This window comes from Eleutherodactylus coqui, chromosome 13 (genome assembly GCF_035609145.1).
Source record: "Eleutherodactylus coqui strain aEleCoq1 chromosome 13, aEleCoq1.hap1, whole genome shotgun sequence".
NCBI lineage: Eukaryota > Metazoa > Chordata > Amphibia > Anura > Eleutherodactylidae > Eleutherodactylus > Eleutherodactylus coqui.
In genome coordinates, this window is record NC_089849.1 from 33,460,020 (window position 1) to 33,485,147 (window position 25,128).

The following is a 25,128-nucleotide window of genomic DNA, read 5'->3' on the forward strand; positions in this document are numbered from 1 at the left end:
TGCCAGGCAGGTACAACTCCGCTATGGCAAGTCTGTGTGCACCCACAGCATGGGTGGCTAGCAGGAACACACAGACGGTACAGAAAGAAATCCCATTGCAGTGCCCCGGATAGCTGCGGTTGTGTGAGAGGAAATACATGTTGGCTGCGGCCCATACGCCATGCCCTAGTCAGTCTGGGTTGTTTTTCGGGCCAGATAGGTAGAACACCACGATGGGAAGACTCAGTGCACCCATAGTATACACAGACCCCTGTAATATTCCTGTAGCAAAGGTATAAGCTGAACCCAGTAACAGTTATGTGGCAGAAGTCTAGGGAGACCCCAGTAACATTTCTGAAGTAACAGTATAGACAGACCCCAGTAACATTTCATTAGCAGAAGTATAGGCAGACCCCTGTAACATTTGTGTAGCAGCAGTATATGCAGACCCCTGTAACATTTTTGTAGCAGCAGTATAGGCAGACCCCAGTACCATTTCTGTAGAAGTAAAGGCAGACCCCAGTAACATGTCTGTTGCCGCTGTATAAGCAGACCCCTGTAACATTTATGTAGCAAAGGTATAGGTGGACCCCAGTACCATTTTTTTAGCAGAAGTATACGCAGACCCCAGTAACATTAACGTGGCGGAAATATAGACAGACTTCACTAACATTTCTGTGGTAACGGTGTAGACAGAGCCGAGTAACATTTCTGTAGTAACAGTATAGGCAGATCCCAGTAACATTTCTGTAGCAGAAGTATAGGCATACCCCTGTAACATTAACGTGGCAGCAGTATTGGCAGACCCCAGTAACATCCTTGTGGCAGCAGTATAGGAAGACCCCTGTAACTTTCTTGTAGCAGAAGTATAGGCAGGCAGACCCCAGTAAAATTTCTGTAGTAATAGTATAGGCAAACCTCTGAAACATTGGGATACCATGAGCATAGGCGAACGCCAGAAAAAGTAGTTGGATAAGAGTGTAGGCGTGGTGGGCCCCAAAAATTAGTGTACCAAGAGGACAAGTGTACCTATGAAAAATTTATCAACCGAGAGGGCAGGTGAAACCCATAAACATTTTTTTTAAAGATACAGCTCACTGTTGCTTAATTTGTAACAGAGCCTGTTGAAAAAATTGGTTCATGTTACAGTCTCAATACTTTTGAAACTTAGAAAAATTGTAAATACATTGGTAGATGTAGATGAGCCTTTTGGGCCGCAGAAAAATTGGCCATTCAGCACGATGACATGTTGTTTCTGGAGGAGGAGTAGCAGGAGGAGGACTAATGTAAGAGACAGATTGACAAAGCTAAATGCCCCGTTTTACCGGTGACAGAGAAGAGTGCTTTTATCTGCGGTTGCAGCAAAAAGAATCATTAGGTTCCGCTGCTCGGTGGAGAAGAGAAGTCTGGGGAAATCCAGGCTTTGTTCATCTTTATGAGTGTAAGCATGTCGGCACTGTCAGTTGACAGGCGGGTACGCTTCTCTGTGATGATTCCCCCAGCTGCACTAAACACCCTCTCTGACAAGACGCTAGCGGCAGGGAAAGGCAGCACCTCCAGGGCATACAGCGCAAGTTCGTGCCACGTGTCCAGCTTTGACACCCAATAGTTGTATGGAGCTGAGGCATCACGGAAGATGGTGGTACGATCGGCTACGTACTCCCTCACCATCTTTTTACAGTGCTCCCTCCGACTCAGCCTTGACTGGGGAGTGGTGACACAGTCTTGCTGGGGAGCCATAAAGCTGGCAAAGGCCTTGGAGAGTGTTCCCCTGCCTGCGCTGGACATGCTGCCTGATCTCCGCGCCTCCCCTGCTACTTGGCCCTCGGAACTGCGCCTTCTGCCGCTAGCGCTGTCAGATGGGAAGTTTAACATCAGTTTGTCCACCAGGGCCCTGTGGTATTGCATCACTCTCGAACCCCTTTCCTCTTCGGGAATGAGAGTGGAAAGGTTCTCCTTATACCGGGGATCCTCCTCCTCCTCCTCGTCCACAGGCCATACACGCTGAACAGATGGGAGGCAAGCAGCATGGGTACACTCTGCAGTGGGCCCAGCAGTCTCTTCCCCCTCCTCCTCCTGCTCCTCCCCCTCCTCTTCCTCCTCCTCCAAAACGCGCTGATGTATAGACATGAGGGTGCTCTGACTATCAAGACATACTCTCTTCCTCCGTCTCCTGTTCCGACCGCAAAGCGTCAGCCTTTATGCTTTGCAGCAAATTTCTAAGCAGGCATAGCAGAGGAATGGTGACGCTAATGATTGCACCAGGCCCACTCCTCAGTAAAGATTTGGAGAGGCTGACTCCCACTACGCCGCCCATGTTGGAGTTGGTATTCCACTATTGCTCTACGCTGCTCATAGAGCCCGGCCAACATGTGGAGCGCAGAATTCCACTGTGTGGGCACGTCGCACAGCAGCCGGTGCTCTGGCAGATTAAACCGATGTTGCAGGGTCCCCAGGGTGGCAGCGTCCGTGGTGGACTTGCGGAAATGTGCGCAGACGCGGCGCACCTTGCCGAGCAGGTCTGACAAGTGCGGGTAGTTTTTCAGAAACCGCCACCAGGTTACGGCCGTTGTCACACACGACCATGCCCGGTTGGAGGCTCAGCGGCGAAAGCCAGAGGTCTGTCTGCTCAATCAGACCCAGCAACAGCTCGGGGGCCGTGTGCCTCTTGTCACCTAGGCTGAGTAGTTTCAGCTGCTGGCGACGTGCTGCTCACATTTCTTAATTGAGAGGTAAAGGTTGCGGAGGAGGAGGAGGGGGAGGGTTTAGAGCAGGCGGCATAGACCGCCGCAGATACCAGAACCGATGAAGGACCCGCAATTCTGGGTGTGGGTAGGACGTGTGCGGTCCCAGGCTCTGACTCGGTCCCAGCCTCCACCAAATTCACACAATGTGCCGTCAGGGAGATATAGTGGCCCTGCCCACTAGTACTTGTCCACGTGTCCGTGGTTAAGTGAACCTTCCCAGTAACCGCGTTGGTGAGGGCACGATTGATTTTGCGGGAGACGTGCTGGTGTAGGGCTGGGATGGCACACCAGGAAAAATAGTGGCGACTGGGGACCGAGTAGCGTGGGACCGCCGCCGCCATCATGTTTTGGAAAGCCTCCGTTTCCACAAGCCTTTACGGCAGCATCTCCAGGCTGATCAATTTCGCAATGTGGAGGTGAGGGTGTGGGTGCAGGCCGGGAGGCGCTCGTGCCTGTGTCCTGAGAGGGGGGTTGGATCTAAGTGGCAGATTGGGGCCCAGGGGAAGAGGCAGTGGTGCGACCCGGAGGCGGTGAACGGCCTTCGTCCCACCTCGTGGGGTGCTTGGCCATCATATGCCTGCGCATGCTGGTGGTGGTGAGGCTGGTACTGGTGGCTCCCCGGCTGATCTTGGCGCGACACAGGTTGCACACCACTGTTCGTCGGTCATCCGTGCTCTCACTGAAAAACATCCACACCTTTGAACACCTAGGCCTCTGCAGGGTGGCTTGGTGCGAGAGAGGGTGCTTTGGGAAACAGTTGGGGGAGTCTTTGCTCTGGCCCTGCCTCTACCCCTGGCCATCCCACTTCCAACCTGTATTGCTGCTGCACTTGCCTCCCTCTCTGAAGACCTCTCCTCAGTTGGCTTAGCGAACCAGGTGGGGTCAGTCACCTCATTGTCCAGCTGCTCTTTCTACGAATCCTCTGTGCGCTCCTCCCTCGGACTTACTGCCCTTACTACTACCTCACAGATAGACAACTGTGTCTCATCATCATCAACCTCCTCACCCACTGAAAGCTCTTGAGACAGTTGCTGGTAGTCCCCAGGCTCATCACCCGGACCCCGGGAGCTTTCCAAAGGTTGGGCATCAGTCACGACAAACTCCTCAGGTGGGAGAGGAACCATTTTTTCCCAATCAAGGCAGGGGCCTGAGAACAGTTCCTGGGAGTCTGTCTGCTCATCAGAATGTGTCATTTTCATGGAGTGAGGAGGCTGGGAGGAAGGAGGAGCAGCAGTAAGAGGATTTAGAGTTGCAGCAGTGGACGGCGTAGAAGACTGGGTGGTCGATACATTGCTGAATGCATTTTCTGCTATCCACAACAGGACCTGCTCACACTGCTCATTTTGTAATAAAGGTCTACCACGTGGACCCATAAATTGTGATATGAAGCTGGGGACCCCAGAAACTTGCCTCTCTCCTAATCCCGCAGCAGCCGGCTGCGATTCACCTGGACCAGGAACTCGGCCTGTGCCCACACCCTCACTTGGACCTCTGCGTCCTCGCCCGCATCCACGGCCACATCCTCTGGGCCTTCCCCTACCCCTCAGCATGGTGTATTTCGAATACAGCAGACACAGAGCGGTGTAATCAATTATGCATTTATTTGCCTGCACTTGGAGGCTGACTGCAGTTATGTTACGCACACTGTAGGCCAAAAAATTATATGCTAGGCTGCAGAAAGGCCTGGCTGGCTAATAGTGAGCAACTACAACTCCTAGCAGCCATGCAGTAAACTGCACACGCGCACAGGTAGCCCTAAGGAGGAGCATTTTGTTTAGTTTTTGTTTTTTTAAAACCAGCCGCCTAGATAACGTGTATATGTCTTTCCCTCTATCAGCGGCTATGGCCGTACACTGTGCGTGAAGTTGACGGGACACACAGAGCGGTGTAAAAAATTAGGCAATTATTTGCCTGCACTTGGAGGCTGACAGCGGTTATGTTACGCACACTGTAGGCCAAAAAAATTATACGCAAGGCTGCAGAAAGGCCTAGCTGGTTAATAGTGAGCAACTACAACTCCTAGCAGCCACGCGGTAAACTGCACACTCGCACAGGTAGCCCTAAGCAGGAGCTTTTTTGGGGTACTTGTTGACAGGATTCTACACTAGCACTGTCCCTGCCTGACCAGTACTGACCCAATACTCTGTATAATTGGCTGCAGACTGACAACGCAATAGTCTGCAGAGCCCAATATGAAAAAAAAAAATTGGTGCTTAGCAGCCACAACAGTAATGCACACGGTCAGATGTGCCCCTAGGAAGGACCGTTGGGGTTCTTGAAGACGCTAACACTCTCCCTATAGCACCAGTAGCACTCTCCCTAATCTCTGTCAGCGTGTGTCTGAGGCGAGCAGCGGGCGGGACTGCTTTAAATACTCGGCGGTCACTTGATCTCACCAGCCACTCCCTGCAGGGGGGTGGGATAGGGCTGGAACGTCACAGGAGGAAGTTGTAATGCCTTCCCTGCATGTCTATTGGCCAGAAAATGGCGCAAAACATGCAGGGAAGGAAATGAAATCGACTCGAGCAACGCGTGGTGCTCGTCTCGAGTAACGAGCGTCTCGAGTACCCTAATACTCGAGTGAGCATCAAGCTCGGACGAGTACGTTCGCTCCTCTCTAGTGAAGATCCTAGCCAGATATGAATTATATTTTCAGAATTGGGCGGGCCAGCTGAACAAAACACATCTAAACTCATTAGGGTGTGGGGCACAAAACACCCATAAATGGCATATTTATGTACCTGGTAATACTTTCTGTGTTATATTTGGCAATGCTGAGTAGATAAAATCATAACCAGAAATATGCCAGGCACATATTCTTGATCGGAAGATCTCCTGCAGAGATATGGCCGAAATGGGGAATTATGTTTTTTCCATAGGTCCATATGCATTTACCCCACCCGTCTCTGAATGACCTCAGAGACACTAGGGGAAGTGTGTTCTGGTGAAACTTTAAAAACTAAGGTCTAAGAAAGACCCAGTTGTCAGACTTCGGAGATACGCTACATGGTAAGGCTATCCTGTTTGCATCAGAACCTTGGGTCGAGTATCGCAAATCTGGTAACTTTCTTTATTTTCTCCTTGTTTTTTTAAAAATATTGTCTGTTGTGTATGCCTGTATACCTTATCTCCATTGTAACATCTTTTTCTGTATATATTTGTTTACTTACAAATATTTAGCACTGCTAGTCTTTTTTAGAATAAATCTGCAATTTATTGGTCAAGCCTTGTCCATTTTAAAAAGAAACCATAACTCCGAAGATTTGTGTTCATAATTCATAATCTGGGTTCCAGCTTACCTTTAACAGCTGGTGGTGGCAGCAAATGTGTGTGGGTATTGTAGAGTGCGGGAGTCGTTAGAGCGGATCAGGCGGTGATTTGAGCTTTTATTTTGCATATGTGCAGAACCCCAGATAGCTAGGTACAAACCAGCCTGTATTCTAATGACTCCATGCTTGCAATCCCACTAGAATGATCAATCAAGGCTCTGCCGTGACAAATTGGTAGCGGCGAGTGCGCTTGAATTAGTCGATCCATGACAAAAAGGCGACAGAGGTGGAATCAGTCGGGGTTCCCCCCTCTCTCCTCCCTGACACTGGCCACCAGATTTAGATGGAAAAGGTGCAAAAGCACCAACCTCCTCTACTATTTCTTTCCACAGAAGACGTGGTCTGTTTCCCTGGCAATGAGCAATAAACAACCAAAGGACAGAGGCATCCATATCTTCAATATCTACAGAATGGAGCATTTTCGCAATAAACATTTTATGGTTGACTGCATTCCTTTGTGATTTTAAACACATTGAAATAGGATTCCTGAGACGGGAATACCATTTTAAAAAGCTACAACAATTGTAATACAAGTATGTATTTTGTACTACTGGTATTTTAAAGCAAAATGCACAAGTATTTGTCAAACATTGGTAATGCACAAACCAGAAAAGGGGATTGCCAACAAAAATTGCTGGATGATCTAAAGCCTTTTGGATCTTAACTCTCGCAACTTATTAGACCATGAGTTTGAACATCAGGCCAAATATTATTTAGCATTTTTCAATTATGTATATAGTTTTAATGTTTAGGTATATAGTCACCTCTATAATGCTGTTCTACTATATTTTTTATTCATGGAGTATTATTAACCCCTTAATGACGCGGCCCCTTTTTTTCCATTTTCGTATTTTCCTCCCCCCTTCAAAAAAATTGTAACCCCTTTATTTATCCATCAACGTCGCTGTATGATGGCGTGTTTTTTGCAGGACGAGTTGTATTTTTAAATGGTGCCATTTACTGTACCATATAATGTACTGAAAAACTTTTTAAAAATTCCAAGGGGAGTAAAATGAAGAAAAAATGACATCCCGCCATCTTTCAGTGCGTCTTGTTTCCACGGCGCACAAACTAAAACAATTATTCAATGGGTCAGTGCGATTACAACAATACCAAACTTGTATAGTTTTTTTTCTACTGTACAACTCATTTTGTTTTTCAAAGACATTTCATTTTTTCTTATTTTCTGCCGCCATCTTCTGCGAGCAATAACTTTTTAATTTTTCCATCGACGTAGTTGTGTGAGGGCTTATGTTTTGTGGGATGTCCTGTAGTTTATGTTAGTACCAATTCAGAATTCATACGTCTTTTTTATCGCTTTTTATTGCGTTTTTTTCTGGGTGACAGGGTAAGTGAAAAAGTGCATTTCTGGTGTTATTTTTTTTTCGGACGACGTTCACCGTGCAGGGTGAATAATACGCTACTTTGATGGATTAGACTTTTACGGATGCGGCAATACCAAATATATATTTTTTTAATGATTTAGATTTTTTATTAGATATGGAAAAAGGGGGGATGATTTAAACTTTTATTACTTTTTTTTTACAATGAATAAAACTGTATTGATCTAATTTTCACTTTTCTTTTAAGCCCTCCTGGGGGACTACAACATGCGATGCTTTGATCGCTCCTGCAGTATAATGTTATGCTATAGCTAAGAAGTTACATTGTAGGCAGATTTTAATGCTTTCAATTTAAGTGCCATGATATGATGGATTTTAGCTGGCATTCCAGAAAATGAAACCTTCCCTCCCACCTGAGATCTTTATCAAAGGTCCTTTACCCAGGTTACCTGTCCTCTGCTCTGTACTGATGATGGACTCTGGCTTGGCTAAAATCCCTATTTATGTTTCAAGGTTCTTTAATGGCTCTGCTATTGAGTTATAGCACAGTTGTTAAACACAGGGCCCGCCATCTCATTTTATGTGCCCCACTGGAATAAACAGGTGTTATGGTGAAAGCGCTGTTCCGACCCCTTTGTAGTGACCGGCGCTGGTAATTACAGGTGCAGCTCTCATTGAAATAATTAGGAGCTGTGCCTGCAATTACAAACGCTTGTGACTAGACAGGGGTCAGAGACATTACTATCCAATTTCAATTGGCCTTTTGAAAGCAACCATAAGGCTGATGTGGCCCATGGTGAAAATGAGTTTGACACTTATAAGATAGCAATGTCTAATAGCTACCCTGTTTCCCCAAAAATAAGACGTGTCTTATATTAATTTTTGCTCCTAAATATGCGCTACGTCTTATTTTCAGGGGGTGTCTTATTTTTCAATGAAGAAGAATTCACATTTATTGTTTAACAAAAAAAATTTACATTTATTACTGTATATACTGCACAGTACCGTAGTTGTCACCACAAACCAATATAGCTAGACAAACTGTGAAAACACAGCAAAAATTACTCAATGACAGTCATGTCATCATTTTCTGGCACATCATCATAAACATCTGAACTCGGAATCTCCTGCTGAATTTCTTGACACTCCATTTCTTGTAAAATCTTTGGGCCAAATCTCTCGTGCCTAGCAACCGCAGTATCATTAAACGAGCCCTTCTTGTCAAAGTAGCCGGCTTGTAGTGCATCTGCAATGCAACTGTCAGTGATTCTCTCCCATGAATTCTTCACCCAAGTAACGACCTCTTGTAGTTTAGGCTTCACAAAGTTTCCACACTGATTTCTCTCCATTCTATTTTCAATGTAGTCATTAATTTCCAGCTTTGTGGACGAAATTTCTCAGAAATCTCGTCCACATGGGACAGCAAATCTGTCACGGCAAAGCTGGGAGAAGCTGGCGTTGTGGTGTGGATTCACCGGCCACAGAAACGGAAAAGCGTGTGGCCAGGTCGCTTCAAAACAAGCGGCAAAGTGCCGTGGGTTTTGAAGCAGCGCGTTCCCTGTGGAAATCTCGCCGTTTATCGCTGTGGCCAAACCGCGAGATTTCCGCTGGAAATACGCTCTGTGAGAACCCAGCCTTAAGAATCACACACAGGTTGCCTGACTCACACACAGAGCCATAAGAAAAAATAAGGGCTGTAAAGTAACGTACCTGTCTGCAGACAGAAGTTCCTGTACCACTTGTAAGCAGGGATGGTACTGCAGCTTCCGGCCACCAGGGGGAGCTCATCACAGCAGACGTTTACAGCAGGAACAGAACGTACAGTATGGACTTTTCCAGCCAGCAAGGGGAGCTCACCACAGCACACTCGTACAGTACAGCAGGGACAGGATAAGAGCAGACTGTCTGCAGATCTACCTATACATCTGAAGGTAGGAGACAACGGGGATGGCAGCAGGGGACAGGCCTCTTGACTTGCCTGCACACTTTACTATGCCTTACTATCAGGGGGTGCCTTATATTTGGGACTTCTGCAAATGTCTTACAATGTCTTACTTTCAGGGGGTGCCCTATTTTCGGGGAAACACGTTAGTAGTACTAAAAAAAAATTTCTTGATTTTGGAAGAGGGCTAGTTTGCTGACCTTTGCACTGAATACTTACTGGTACATTTCTGCACATCAACATATTCAGGGGTTGTGGGAATTTGTACTGCAATGTTTTCTCTGGGAAAAGAATTATAAAACAAGGTCATTAAAAACATTTTTCTTAGATAATATACTGACAGACCACACAGTAGATACTGTTTTCAGCTTTTCTCACTGCATGCTAATCTGTGTTGAATTAAAAGGGGTATTCCGTGCTGCTCGGGACTCCCGTCCAGCAGCTGATCATGTGCCTTACTTCACTGGCTGGATGTTGTCACCAGGGGTCAGAGGAGAACGTTAGAGTTCTGATTTCACTCCCATTGACATGGATGAGAGTGCCGCACTGCTTCTACACTTCCTGCTCAGGACCATGGCGAAGACATTGTGCCCAGTCCTGAACAGGAAGTGTAAGAGCAGCAAAGCGCTCTTGTTGATTTCATTGGGAGAAAAGCTGGTGCTCTGACCACTGATGACAACATTCAGCCCACTGCTAGTGTAGTCAGCAAAACGATCAGCTGATGGACGAGGGTCCTGAGCAACAGACCCCCATCCAGCACCTACTGATGACCTATCAAGAGAATAGTTCATCAGTTAAAAAAGCCCAGAATACCCCTTTAAGGACATTCAAGCGGTATAACCATACCATTGTGCCATACAGAGAAATGTGCCAGTAACCATTAAAGAGAAGAAAAAACATCCCAATTTTTTTACGCTTTTGACATTCCCATTATAGTCCAATTTTAAGAGGTTCAAGAAAATGCTTCTTTAATGTCCAGATCCACCACAACAAATTGCACAATAAAACAGTGGACCAAAGAAAATTTGGTCTGGATGGAATAGCGAATATTAAAAAGGTTTTGCAAAATAAAATAATTTTTTTTTGCAAGCCATTCCCTCATGGCACAACATAACAATGGAGCTGATACTGCCCATTCCAATGTGTCCGCCGCTGGCGGCTCTGGGTCTCCATGCTGACGTCATGGTTGTAGGTTGCACTAAACCTGTGATGCCCTTTAAATCTGCTCTGTACCAAATATTAGTCAATTTTGGCACAAAACCTTCAGATTCATACTAAAAAGCTGAAGATAGAGCGGAATTTCACCTTTCAGCATGGCAATGACCCAAAGACTACTCCAAATCAGCAAAAGAATGGATTCGCCAGAAGAAGATCAAAGTTTTGAAATAGCCCAGCCAGAGCAAAGACATGAATCCCATTGACCTGAAGGGAGCGGTACACATGAGATGCCCTCTCAATCTGACAGATTTGGAGAGCTTTTGCAAGGAAGAGTGAGAAAAGATTGCCATGCTGATAGACAACTACCCAAAAAGACTGAATGCTGTTAGAAAGTCAAAGGGTACATCAAGAAAGTGTTAGTTTTAAGGTATGTATATTTATGCAACCACATTATTTTAGTTTTCTTTTTAAAATATTCTACCCTAAAAGATTTCAGTTTGATTTCCAATGGAATTGTACAGCTAATGGGTCACAATGAAGGTGGAATTACATAAAAAATGATTCATTTTTGTTGATTTTTTTTAACATAAAAACATGGCATTTTAACAGGGGTGTGTAGACTTTTTATATACACTGTATATGTGAAGCAAAGGGGTAGTAGTACAGTACAAACATTAATTATCTGAATTATAAATTGCATTAATATATTTACTGCATAAAAATGTGAGGCTCTTAGCGCACGTTTTGATCAAAGTGTGTGAGTTCATCTGCCAGTGACAAGGTGACCTCTTATAGATAGCACTCTACACTTGACAAACTCTTCTCTCTTTCGTCCTTAGCCTCCAAATATATTCAGTAGAGATGAGCGAGCACCAAAATGCTCGGGTGCTCGTTGCTCGAGTCGAACTTTCCGTAATACTCATGAGCTCATTTTGAGTAACGAACTCCATTGAAGTCAATGGGCGACTCGAGCATTTTTGTATAGGACCTATGCTCCGCATAGCTGATGACTTGTCAAACACCAGAAAACATCCGAAAGTCATGGAAACACCACAGAAACGAATAGGGAAGGGCAGGGGCAGCATGCATGGCTGCATCTGAGGCTCCCAGGTACCACTATTAAGCCACAATGGGGGCAAGAGTCTGGCATCACCCCTAAAAAATTTTACAGACAAACCCTCATTAGCAAGGCACACCTTAGCTATGCACCACACTACCTTCAACCAAGGACAATCACTGCCTTTGGGTGACACCGCTGCCTCTTCTCCTGGGTTACATGCTGGCTTTGCTGTCCAAACCCCCCACACGATCCTGCATCCACAGCGCACCCAAAAGTTTCCCTGCACAGCGTTCAGCTGCCCTCATGCCACACGCTCGCTTCATAGCCACACCACCCTCATGTCTATTTATAAGCGTGTACTGGATGAAGAGGAACGTGAGGCACACACTGCAGAGGGTTGGCAGTGCCAGGCAGCAACCCCCTTTGAAAGTGTAGGTGATAGCCCACAATGCTGTTGAGAATTGATGATAAATTGACATACGATCATCATTCCAATCCAGTGCCACCTCCGTCACAAAATTGTCAGGAGCCGCAAACGTGGGCATAAAGGGGACTCAGGTGCCAGCACTTCTAAACATCTCCACAATGCAGCAAGACTCTGTGTAGGAAGCACGTGAGCGGGCCCAGGGTCAGGCTCGGTACCAGCCTCCATCTTGTGTGACCCAAGGTGCCGCGAGTTACATAACAATGGGAAATCCATGTGTTAACACACAATTCATTCTGTGTAGGTGTCAGATAGCTCAACACCACATTAAAAAGTCTTTGAGTTCCTTGGGCTTGCCTATGCTGTCGGTGCACAAAGATGGTATTACACAAGAAGAAATCAGAGTGCCCAAACATGGCAGATTTTCACCCTGCTAAGGGCCTCGGCCTACATTTCAGCCCTAGTCAGTCAGTGTATTTGTGTCAGACAGGTAAAACACTGCTATGGGAAGTCTTTGTGCACTCACAGCATAGGCAAGCCAAGGAACCCAAGGAAAGTATTAAACATGAAGCAGTTACAGTGCCCAAACATGGTAGACTTTCACTCTGCCGAGGACCTCGTACTCTGCACACACCCTCAGTAATCGTGGGCATAAAGCAGACTCTGATGCTAGTACAGCTGTGAACGTCTCATTAATGCAGTAATGCTCCTTTTGTTTGGCCCAAACCAGTGCCTCAGATAACTGTGGTAACACGAGAGAAAATACATGCTGCCCAGTGCTGATCCCCTGACCCCAAGCAGGAGGAGGAGGTGGCATTACAAGGCCAAGAAACCATGACCAGGACCCGCGATAGTCTGTGTGGGAAGTATGTGAGCGGGCCCTGGGTAAGGCTCGGTCCCAGCCTCCACCTTGTGGGACCCAAGGTGCCCTGAGTTACATAGCAATGGGAAATCCTTGTGTCCCCACACAATTCATTCTGTGTAGGTGTCAGATAGCTCAATCAGCACCGCAAGTGGAAAGCCATCCGCACTCTGAACCCTACCCAAGTCAGTCAGTGTATTTGTGCCAGATAGGTAAAACACTGCGATGAGAAATCTTTGTGCACCCACATTATAGGCAGACCCCTGTAACATTCCTGTAGCAAAGGTATAGGCAGACCCCTGTAACATTTCTGTAGCAAAAGTATAGGCGGACCACAGTAACATTTCTGTAGTAAAAGTATAGGCGGACCCCAGTAACATTTCTGTAGCAGAAGTATAGGCAGACCCCTGTTACATTCCTGTAGCAAAAGTATGGACAGACCCCTGTAACATTTCTGTAGTAAAAGTATAGACGGACCCCAGTAACATTTCTGTAGCAAAGGTATAGGCAGCCCCCTGTAATATTTCTGTAGCAGAAGCATAGGCAGAACCCAGTAACATTTCTGTAGTAAAAGTAGTGGCAGACCCCTGTAACATTCCTGTAGCAAAGGTATAGGCAGACCCCTGTAACATTTCTGTAGTAAAAGTATAGACGGACCCCAGGAACAATTCTGTAGCAAAGGTATAGGCAGATCCCTGTAACATTTGTGTAGCAAAAGTATAGGCAGGACCCCAGTTACATTTATGTAGCAAAGGTAAAGGCAGACCCCAGTAACATTTCTGTAGCAAAAGTATAGGCGGACCCTAGTAACATTTCTGTAGTAAAAGTATAGGCAGACCCAGTAACATTTCTGTAGTAAAAGTAGAGGCAGACCTCAGTAACATTCCTGTAGCAAAAGTATAGACAGATCCCTGTAACATTTCTGTAGTAAAAGTAGAGGCAGACCCTAGTAACATTCTTGTAGCAAAGGTATAGACAGACCCCAGTAACATTTCTGTAGTAAAAGTATAGACGGACCCCAATAACATTGGTGTACCATGAGTGTAGGCGAAGGCCGGAAAAATTAGTAAGATAACAGTATAGGCGAGGGACAGAAAAAATTTTGTACTGAGAGTACAAGTGTACCTATGAAAAATTGCTCAACCGCGAGGGTAGGTGAAACCCCTAAACATTTTTTTTAAAGATACAGCTCACTGTTGCTTAATTTGTAACAGAGCCTGGAAGCAGCCCTGTGAAAAAAATAGGTTTCTGACTGTTAAAGCATCAATACAATACTTTTGAAACTTTGAAAAATTGGAAAAAAATTGTAAGCAGAGACTTTTGGGCCGCAGAAAAGTTGGCAGTTCAGCGTGACGACATGCTGTTTTAGTAGGAGGAGTAGTAGTAGGAGGAGTAATAATATCCGAGAGTGATTAACAAAGCTAATTCCCCCCTTTTTTCCGGTGATAGAGAATGCTTTTTTCTCCGATTGCAGCGAATAGAATATTTAGGTTCGGCTGCTCTCCCCCAGTGGAGAAGAGAAGTCTGGCATGTCGGCACTGGCAGTTGACAGGTGGGTGCGCTTATCCGTGATGATTTCCCCAGCTGCACTAAACACCCAGGGCGTACAGCGCAAGTTCGTGCCACGTGTCCAGCTTTGACACCCAATAGTTGTATGGAGCAGAGGCATCACGGAGGACGGTGGTACGATCGGCTACATACTCCCTCACCATCTTTTTACAGTGCTCCCTCCGACTCAGCCTTGACTGGGGAGTGGTGACACAGTCTTGCTGGGGAGCCATAAAGCTGGCAAAGGCCTTGGAGAGTGTTCCCCTGCCTGCGCTGGACATGCTGCCTGATCCCGGCGCCTCCCCTGCTACTTGGCCCTCGGAACTGCGTCTTCTGCCACTAGCGCTGTCAGATGGGAAGTTTAGCATCACTTTTTCCACCAGGGCCTTGTAGTATTGCATCACTCCTGTACCCCTTTCCTCTTCGGGAATGAGAGTGGAAAGGTTCTCCTTATACCGTGGGTCGAGAAGGGTGTACACCCAGCAATCCGTGCTTGCCAGAATGCGTCTAACGCGAGGGTCACAAGAAAGGCAGCCTAACATGAAGTCAGCCATGTGTGCCAGGGTACCAGTACACAACGCATCACTGTCCTCACTGGGAAGATGACTTTTAGCATCCTCCTCTGCAGCCCATACACGCTGAACAGATGAGAGGCAAGCAGCATGGGTACACTCTGCAGTGTGCCCAGCTATCTTTTCCCCCTCCTCCTCCTGCTCCTCCCCCTCCTCCTCCTCCAAAACACGCTGAGATATAGACATGAGGGTGATCTGGCTATTAAGCGACATACTGTCATCCCCGGCTCCTGTTCCAACCGCAAAGCGTCAGCCTTTATGCTTTGCAGCGCACTTCTTAGCAGGCAAAGCAGCGGGATGGTAACGTTAATGATTGCAGCATTGCTGCTCACCATCTGGGTAGACTCCTCAAAGTTTCAGAGGACCTGGCAGATATCTGCCATCCAGGCCCACTCCTCAGTAAAGAATTGGGGAGGCTGACTACCACTACGCCGCCCATGTTGCAGCTGGTATTCCACTATTGCTTTACACTGCTCATACAGCCTGGCCAACATGTGCAGCGTAGAATTCCAGCGTTTGGGCACGTCGCACAGCAGTCAGTGTTCTGGGAGCTGAAAGCGATGTTGCAGGGTCCTCAGGGTGGCAGTGTCCGTGGTGGACTTGCGGAAATGTGCGCAGACCTCGCCAAGCAGGTCAGACAAGTGGGGGTAGTTTTTCAGAAACCGCTGAACCACCAGATTGAAGACGTGGGCCAGGCATGGCACATGTGTGAGGCTGCAGAGCCGCCACCAGGTTACGGCCGTTGTCACACACGACCATGCCCGATTAGAGGCTCAGCGGCGAAAGCCAGAGGTCGATCTGCTCTGTCAGACCCTGCAACAGTTCGGGGGCTGTGTGCCTCTTGTCACCTAAGCTGATTAGTTTCAGCATGGCCTGCTGACGCTTGCCCACTGCTGTGCTGCCGCGCGATACCAACTGCTGGCGACGTGTTCACACTTCTTAATGGAGAGGTAGAGGTGGCAAAGGACGAGGAGGAGGGTTTGGAGGAGGTGGCATAAAACGCCACAGATACCAGCACCGAAGTAGGACCCGCTATTCTGGGTGTGAGTAGGACATGAGCAGTCCCAGGCTCTGACTCGGTCGCAGCCTCCACCAAATTCACCCAATGTGCCGTAAGGGAGATATAGTGGCCCTGCCCGCCAGTACTTGTCCTTGTGTCCATGGTTAAGTGAACCTTTCCAGTAACCGCGTTGGTGAGGGCATGATTATTGTTGTGGGAGACCTGCTGGTGTAGGGCTGGGACGGCACACCGGGAAAAATAGTGGCGACTGGGGACCGAGTAGCGCGAGACCGCCGCAGCCATCATGTTTTTGAAAGCCTTCGTTTCCACAAGCCTGTACGGCAGCATCTCCAGGCTGATTAATTTGGCAATGTGCACGTTTAAAGCTTGTGCGTGCGGGTGCGTAGCGGCGTATGTGCGCTTTCGCTCCAACGCCTGTCTTAGCGACAGCTGAGCGCTGCACTGAGAGACATTGCTGGATGGGGTGGAGGACAGTGGAGGTAAGGGTGTGGGTGAAGGCCGGGAGGCGCTCATGCCTGTGTCCTGAGAGGGGGATAGGATCTGTGTTGCAGGTTGGGGCACAGGGGAAGAGGCAGTGGTGTGACCCGGAGGCAGTGAACGGCCTTCGTCCCACCTTGTGGGGTGCTTGGCCATCATATGCCTGCGCATGTTGGTGGTGATAGTGAGGCTGGTAGTGGTGGCTCCCCGGCTGATCTTGGTGCGACACAGGTTGCACACCACTGTTCGTCGGTCATCCGCGCTCTCACTAAAAAACATCCAAACCTTTGAACACCTAGCCCTCTGCACGGAGGCTTGCCGCGAGGGGGTGCTTTGGAAAACAGTTGGGGGATTCTTCACTCTGGCCCTGCCTCTACCCCTGGCCATTTCACTGCCTCTTCCAACCTGTCCTGCTGCTGCACTTGCCTCCCCCTCTGAAGCCCTGTCCTTAGTAGGCTTAGCAAACCAGATGGGGTCAGTCACCTTATCGTCCAGCTGCTCTTCCTCCAAATCCTCTGTGCGCTCCTCCCTCGGAGTTACTGCCCTTACTAATACCTCACTGACAGACAACTGTCTCTCCTAATCATCCTCCTCACACACAAAAAGCTCTTGAGACAGTTGCCGGAAGTCCCCAGCCTCATCACCCGGACTCCGGGAAATTTCCATAGGTTGGGCATCGATCACGACAACCTCTTCAGGTGAGAGAGGAACCAGTTTTTCCCACTCATGGCAGGGAAACGAGTACAGTTCCTGGGAGTCTGCCTGCCCAGAATATGTCATTTTCGTGGAGTAAGGAGGCTGGGAGGAAGGAGGACCAGTAGCCAAAGGATTCAGAGTTGCAGTAGTGGACTGCGTAGAAAACTGGGTGGTCGATACATTGCTGGACGCATTTTCTGCCATCCACGACAGGACCTGCTCACACTGCTCTGTTTGTAATAAAGGTCTACCACGCGGACCCATAAATTCAGATATAAAGCTGTGGATCCCAGAAACTTGCCTCTTTCCTAATCCCGCAGCAGCCGGCTATGATTCACCTGGACCAGGAACTCGGCCTGTGCCCACACCCTCACTTGGACGTCCGCATCCGCGTCCACGTCCTCGTCCTTGACGCTTACCCCTACTGCTCATTATGGCGGATTAAGAATAGAGCAGGGACCAAATAAATTACCCCACTGTACAGCACTGACAACTGTGACTTAATTCACTGCACACAGAGACTTGTAGATAGCGGAGGCTCTATGCTGTGACTTGAAAAAAGTAACTGGATGTCTTGCGCTGATCCCTTATCAGGTTATTATTGGCCAGTAGTATATAACGCGGTGGGGACATAATAATAATAATAACCTACAAAGCTTTAGGCACACCCTTATGACAACTACAGCCACCGATTGGGATGGCACTTGTAATGCTTACCACCCATTATAAAGAATATATGAGCCATCAGGGCCCTCTGTTTATAACCGCTCCCATCCTGGACCATTCTTACAACAGCATTTAAAACTCCGCCCCACTCGGATGCTGGGTGTATTATCCTATCTAATTCACCCTTAACAGCATACGTCAGTAATCAGACACCGATCCAGAATCTCCGCGTCATGTGCGTGATGACGCGCGCACGACGCTCCAGACGTCATGACGTCATGCGCGAACATGGAACGCATTCTATACCATGGGCGCACCGCGTACACAAACCACACCTGACGTGCTGACGCTTACTGTCATCATAATGCGGCAGACGTACCGGTAGAAACACTCCCTTCAATCTATCATAGCTTCATGCACAAGATCACGACCCCCTTTTTAAAATCTTGAGATGCGTACCTGGTTACCGGATGGTGGATATCTCCAGTGATCGTTCTGCCAATGGTTTGGGGTAATCATGCGGCTCTGTATTGCACATGGGTCCCTTGTTGTCGAACCTGGAGACACAGGATTGGACTGTGGAATCTGGCCCCTACCCAAGGGGCGGAGTATATGATTATAAAATCAGGCCAGAACTAGAGGGCTCTTCATTCCCTAGTCTACCACTGAGGCTATGGGAACTACTCTTTATTGTTTTTCCTGAGCTATCTATTATACAATAGGGAAACTCCTCTAACTTTAAACTTTAGAGATCTGGCTTCTAGACTGGGTTGTCTCTAAATCATCTGTGCCATTATACCAAAACGTTGGCATCTTATGAGCGGGGGGATAGACTCCCTCTTAAAGAGACATTACCCTTATTGGTCCAACCTTCTGAATCTGGGCATTAAATCGCCATATGTCAGAAGGGGATTTAGACAACAAGTCAATCTATGCTCTTATATCAAGCATTGATCGACGTCTAGCTACCATCCCCCTATATCTAAAAGGTGGATTGGAAGCGCATACTCTATACAAAATCAACAATTGCTAGACCTTCAATTAAGATCTAACTAAAGTTGAGATACTATAAGTTAGAGGTTCCCAAACAACAAACTAACATAGGCTCTGCTATCTGAGCTTTTTGTTCACCTCTTTAAGCTTTGGAATAAATGGGAAACGTAGGCTATCTATAGGACTAACATCATCTTGAATTTAAGCTCAAGTAATGCACGAGACCCGATATTTGCTCTTGATTCTTTAAGTACCATCTCTCCTGAAGATCCACTTATACATAGTGGTGAAACGCGTCGAGCTACGTACTGCAGAAGAGCTTCACATTACACAATAGAGCTTCTGTATAAGAGTTGCACACTGTATAATAAGTAGACCTCTATTAAGCCTGAGTACGCTGCCATAAGAGTGGCATACTCCATAAGAGCTGCATACTATATAATTGGAGACCTCCACACAAACTGAAGTGAACTATTGAAAGAGGTAACCTCCCTGGAAATAGCAGCTCCAGAAATCATGCTTCAATTGAGCCGAATTGGTTGATAAGCATATTGCTCAAAGAGAGGATAGGAGCAGTATGTGACCATAGAAAGAAATTTTCAGAATTGAAGTCCCACCTGTGTTGGTGATAGTCAGTTTTATAAAAAATCTATCCTCATTTGTTACCAAGTCCACACACAAGAATAGACCACCATCAGTGAGGATAGAGGTGGTTTAGATCCTCTCTCAACAAATATTTTCCGAATTGTGTGACATTTATACATCAGCAATAAGATATCACTAACACCATCAACAGGTTAGGACTGAACTTATATGTCATATTTGTTAGTCTGTGTAAGTCGAATCGGAGGTGCCACAAACCTTGTGAATGCGACACTTATGATTTACTACATGTTGTGCCCTTGGTGTGTTTTTTAATATATTCTTAATAAAATTTATGAAGTTTTAATTCAAGTCTTCCCCGTGATAGGGCTCTATTTTTCTTTTCGGCAAGACTTTGCTGCCCCCTCTGTGAATTCTTAAGTATGCTGCTTATTTTATACAAAAAACTTTTTTTATAGTATATTTTTTTATGTTGTTTCTATATACCTTATTTTTAATTATAACAACAAGAAACTTTAGGTTATTATCTATGATTGTGGCTTTATAAGAACTATCAGCCCCTCTGTGAATGAATTGTTTTGCTAATTTATTTGGGTAATTCGAGCCGTGGTGTTGTAGCGGGAGGACGTTTGATACAAGTGCCTCTTTTGATGTTCCTCCGTATAAGCGCATATTGCAGACACACATGCGCAGTGAAGTATCAGTTGGGTGACACGCATAATGCGGTTCAATCCTCAGACATGCGAAATGGGTTCACGGCCATGGAAAGCCACGTGACACACTTTGCGTGATGACGTCAATCACGCATGCGCATCGAGGTCGCGGCTACGTAGAGCCGTGTCATGCGCTGTGCGTGGTGACGTCAGTATCCCCACCGGCATCCGGCATGAGGTATCCTCGTCACCCGCTAAACACGGAAGGCACATCATTAGGGGCATATATAAAGCACACAATTATCCTCCTTTATATGCTTGAAAAAGGCGTTATATCACGGCGAAACGCGTTGCAGGGTTCTTACATATGCAGAATATCTTTTGCTATGGAATTGACTTTTTGAATCTTTATGAATAAATTAAATTCTTTTGGGAATTATTAAAAACAATATCTTTTCCTTGGAAGATAGTCCTGATTCAGGAACCAGTCTAGCACGGATTTTCTTGGTTTTTGGTTTCTTCACCCCATTGGGCAATATGCCCTTTTGGGGCAGCACATTTTTTTCTGCAGCTCATTGGACCCTACAGGATCATCGTTTTGATTCCAAGTACTTTTTATAAGTCTACTAGGACTTCCAGTACAGGCGGGCTACCCCACACACAAACGGGGTTCCCGCTGAGCACCTGGTGAGTTCAATTTATTCGTTGTTCATATTGCAACATATTTGTTCATGTTTTGGTGGCGCTGATCATTTTCTTTTTATTTTAAAGATACTTTAACAGTCAGAAACCAATTTTTTTTCACAGGGCTGCCTCCAGCCTCTGTTACAAATTAAGCAACAGCGAGCTGTATCTTTAAAAGATGTTTATGGGTTTCACCTGCCCTCGCGGTTGAGCAATTTTTCAGGGGTACACTTGTACTCTTGGTACACAAATTTTTCTGGCCCTCGCCTATACTGTTATCTAACTAATTTTTCTGGCCTTCACCTACACTCATGGTACAGCAATGTTTCAGGGGTTCGCCTATACTCTTGCTACAAAAATGTTACAGGAATGTTACAGAGGTCTGCCTCTACTTTTACTACAGAAATGTTACAGGGGTCTGCCTATTCTTCTACTACAAAAATGTTACAGGGGTCTGCCTATACTTTTGCTACAGGAATGTTACTGAGGTCTGCCTCTACTTTTACTACAGAAATGTTACTGGGTCTGCCTATACTTTTACTACAGAAATGTTACAGGGGTCTGCCTATACTTTTACTACAGAAATGTTACTGGGGTCTGCCTATACCTTTGCTACAGGAATGTCACAGGGGTTTACCTATACTGTGGGTGCACAAAGACTTCCCATCGCGGTGTTTTACCTATCTGGCACGAATACCCTGACTGACCTGGGTAGGGTGCAGAGTGCAGATGGCTTTCCACTTGCGGTGCTGATTGAGCTATCTGACACCTACACAGAATGAATTGTGTTGGGACACATGGATTTCCCCTTGCTATGTAACTCAGGGCCCCTTGGGTCACACAAGGTGGAGGCTGGGACCGAGCCTGACCCAGGGCCCGCTCACATACTTCCCACACAGACTATAGCGGGTCCTGGTCATGGTTTCTTGGCCTTGTAATGCCACCTCCTCCTCCGGCTTGGGGTCAGGGGATCAGCACTTTGAAACATGTATTTTCTCTCGTGTTACCACAGTTATCTGAGGCACTGGTTTGGGCCAAACAAAAGGAGCATTACTGCATTAATGAGACGTTCACTGCTGTACTAGCATCGGACTCCGCTTTATGCCCACGATTGCTGAGGGTGTAGGCAGAGGCCAATGTCCTGGGGGAAATGCAACTGCGCCAGGTTGGGCCTGTTGAACTTCTTCCTGGTTAATCCAGTCTTTGGAGCGGTGAACGCAACCATAACTGATTTAATGAGACGTTCATAGCATGTACTAGCATCGGAGTCCGCTTTATGCCCACGATTGCTGAGGGTGTGTGCAGAGGCCGAGGTCCTCGGCGGAGTGAAAGTCTGCCATGTTTGGGCACTGTAATTGCTTCATGTTTAATACTTTCCTTGGGTTCCTTTGGCTTGCCTGTGCTGTGAGTGCACAAAGACTTCCCATAGCATTGTTTTACCTGTCTGGCACAAACGCACTGACAGACTAGGGCAGAAAAGTAGGCCGAGGCCCTTAGCAGGGTGAAACTCTGCCATGTTTGGGCAATCAGATTTCCTCATGTGTAATACCATGCATGAGTTCCTTGGGCTCGCCTATGCTGTGAGTGCACAAAGACTTCCCATTGTGTTGTTTTACCTGTCTGGCACAAGCACACTAACTGACTAGGGGAGAAATGTAGGCCGAGGCCCTTAGCAGGGTGAAACTCTGCCATGTTTGGGCACTCTGATTTCTTCTTGTGTAATACCATCTTTGTGCACCGACAGCATAGGCAAGCCCAAGGAACTCAAAGACTTTCCATTGAGGTGTTGAGCTATCTGACACCTACACAGAATGAACTGTGTGGGGACACATGGATTTCCCATTGCTATGTAACTCGCGGCACCATGGGCCACACAAGGTGGAGGCTGGGACCGAGCCTGACCCTGGGCCCGCTCGCGTGCTTCCCACACAGAGTATTGCTGCATTGTGGAGATGTATAGAAGTGCTGGCACCTGAGTCCCCTTTATGCCCACGTTTGCGGCTCCTGACAATTTTGCGACGGAGGTGGCACGGGATTGGAATGATGATCGTACGTCAATTTATCATAAATTCTCAACAGCATTGTGGGCTATCGCCCCCACTTTCAAAGAGGGTCGCTTCCTTGCCCTGTCAACCCTCTGCAGTGTGTGCCTCAGGTTCCTGCTCATCCAGTACGCGCTTATAAATAGACATGAGGGTGGCGTGGCTATGAAGCGAGCGTGTGGCATGAGGGCAGCTGAACGCTGCACAGGAAAACTTTTGGGTGCGCTTGTGGACGCAGGATCGTGAGGGGGGGGTTGGACAGCAAAGCCAGCATGTAACCCAGGAGAAGAGGCAGCAGTGTCACCCGCAGGCAGTGATTGTCCTTCGTTGCAGGTAGTGTGGTGCTTAGCTAAGGTGTGCCTTGCTAATGAGGGTTTGTCCAAAGTACAAATTGTTAGAAAAGTGACGCCAGACTTTTGCCCCCATTGTGGCTTAATAGTGGGACCTGGGAGCCTTAGATGCAGCCATGCATGCTGCCCCTGCCCTTCCCTATCCATTTCTGTGGTGTTTCCATGACTTTCGGATGTTTTCTGCTGTTTGACAAGTCATCAGCTATTCGTAGCATCGGTCCCATACAAAAATACTCGAGTCGCCCATTGACTTCAATGGGGTTCGTTACTCGAAACGAGCTCTCGAGTATTACGAAAAGTTCTACTCGAGCAACGAGCACCCAAGCATTTTGGTGCTCGCTCATCTCTACTCACTACTAATAAAATCAATGTTCAAGTGCACATATGCCACGGCTATGGCATACAGTACAAGCAAAAAAAAAAAGCTATCTGCAAATATTAATTGTATGAATTATGAATTGCATTATTATATTTACTGCACTGAAAGTGAGATCTCATTTTCCCTGAATGCATTTTGAGGCTTGGGTAAGTGTGAAAAGTGTTGTTCATTAGTAGTTTTGCGTGTGTGCAACCTCCTCAATAGAGCATTTTGCATGTCTGCATGCTGCTTTAGGCCTTAGTCAGACGGGCGATTTTTCGCGCGATTTGCGCATGCGCATGTGTCCGGCGATTTTATAAAACCATTGCTTTGCAATGGTATCGGACACATGAGCGCTTTTTATGCGCTTGTCCGATAAATTATAGAACAAAAAATCGCAGATCGCACCTATCTGCGATCTGCGATTCCTGTTCTCTTCTCTATATGCGCTCAATGGGGCTGGCGGCAGCAGCGCCGACCCCAATGAGAACATATAGAAGACAAATCATTCTTCTCTGCCACAGCTGTAACAGCTGTGACAGAGAAGAACGATGTTTGCCCATTGAATTCAATGGAGCAGCAATACAGCCGCTCCATTGAAAGCAAAGGGCTGCCGGCGTGCGCGGGGTGAATTGTCGGGAAGGGGTTAAATATATAAACCCTTCCCTGCAATTCATTCTAAAATGTGTTAAAATAAAAAAAAATTGTATACTCACCTTTCCGCTGCAGCCAGAGTCCAGCCGCGGCCGCTGTCAGTTCTCCTGAACTGCTTCTTGGCACTATTCAGCCGGCGGGGCTTTAAAATCCCCGCCTGCTGAATGATCTGCCTCTGATTGGTCACAGCCCTGACCAATCAGAGGCTGAAAACACTCACACACCCATTCATGAATTCATGAATGGGTGAGTGACTGCTGCCTCTCAGCGCTGAGCCAATCAGGGGCAGGTCTGACTCACATCCATTCATGAATTCATGAATGGGTGTGAGTGAGGCATGCCTCTGATTGGCTCAGCGCTGAGCCAATCAGGGGGCAGGTCTGACTCACACCCCCTTCACACCCACTGCAGGACGGCCGCACGGAGCTCCGGCTGCCGGCAGAAGGTGAGTATACAATTTTTTTTTATTTTAACACATTCTAGGATGGATTGCAGGGAAGGGCTTATATATTTAAGCCCTTACCGACAATTCATCCCGGGCTCGCCCGCAGCGCATTGCTTTCAATGGAGACGGCTGTATTGCCGTCTCCATTGAATGCAATGCGCTGGACAGCTCCGGCCCGTTTCTAATGAAACGCGGCTAGGAGCAGATTTTCGGGCGATTTGCGGGCGACTTGCGCGCACCGGTCACGCGATTTGTGGATGCGCATCCGTCATGCGATCCGCAAATCGCGCGAAAAATCGCCGTCTGACTAAGGCCTCAAAGTGGTGTTTTTACCTGCCCTTGTATTTTTGTATCAGTATTTCAGTAAGGATCAACACAAGGAGTAATTTTCTGGTATAGGTCAATTTTACCCCAAAAGTCATTCCTCACATAGACCATTAAGGCTGGGAATGCAAACCTCTTTGTAAACGGGGCACCCTAAAATACATCTCCACAACAAAATATTAGGGAAAAAAACTAGTA

At 47.0% G+C, this 25,128-nt stretch overlaps 1 protein-coding gene across 1 annotated transcript in view; it reads right to left on the reverse strand.

Annotated features, from left to right (window-relative positions):
- The window catches only part of LOC136588412 (NXPE family member 4-like), a 114,981-nt gene that overhangs the window by 20,113 nt on the left and 69,740 nt on the right, over positions 1-25,128 (reverse strand). The window contains exon 4 of the mRNA XM_066587600.1: positions 9,560-9,621. Coding sequence (XP_066443697.1) covers positions 9,560-9,621 — 62 coding nt within the window. The remainder of the gene's footprint in view (positions 1-9,559; positions 9,622-25,128) is intronic.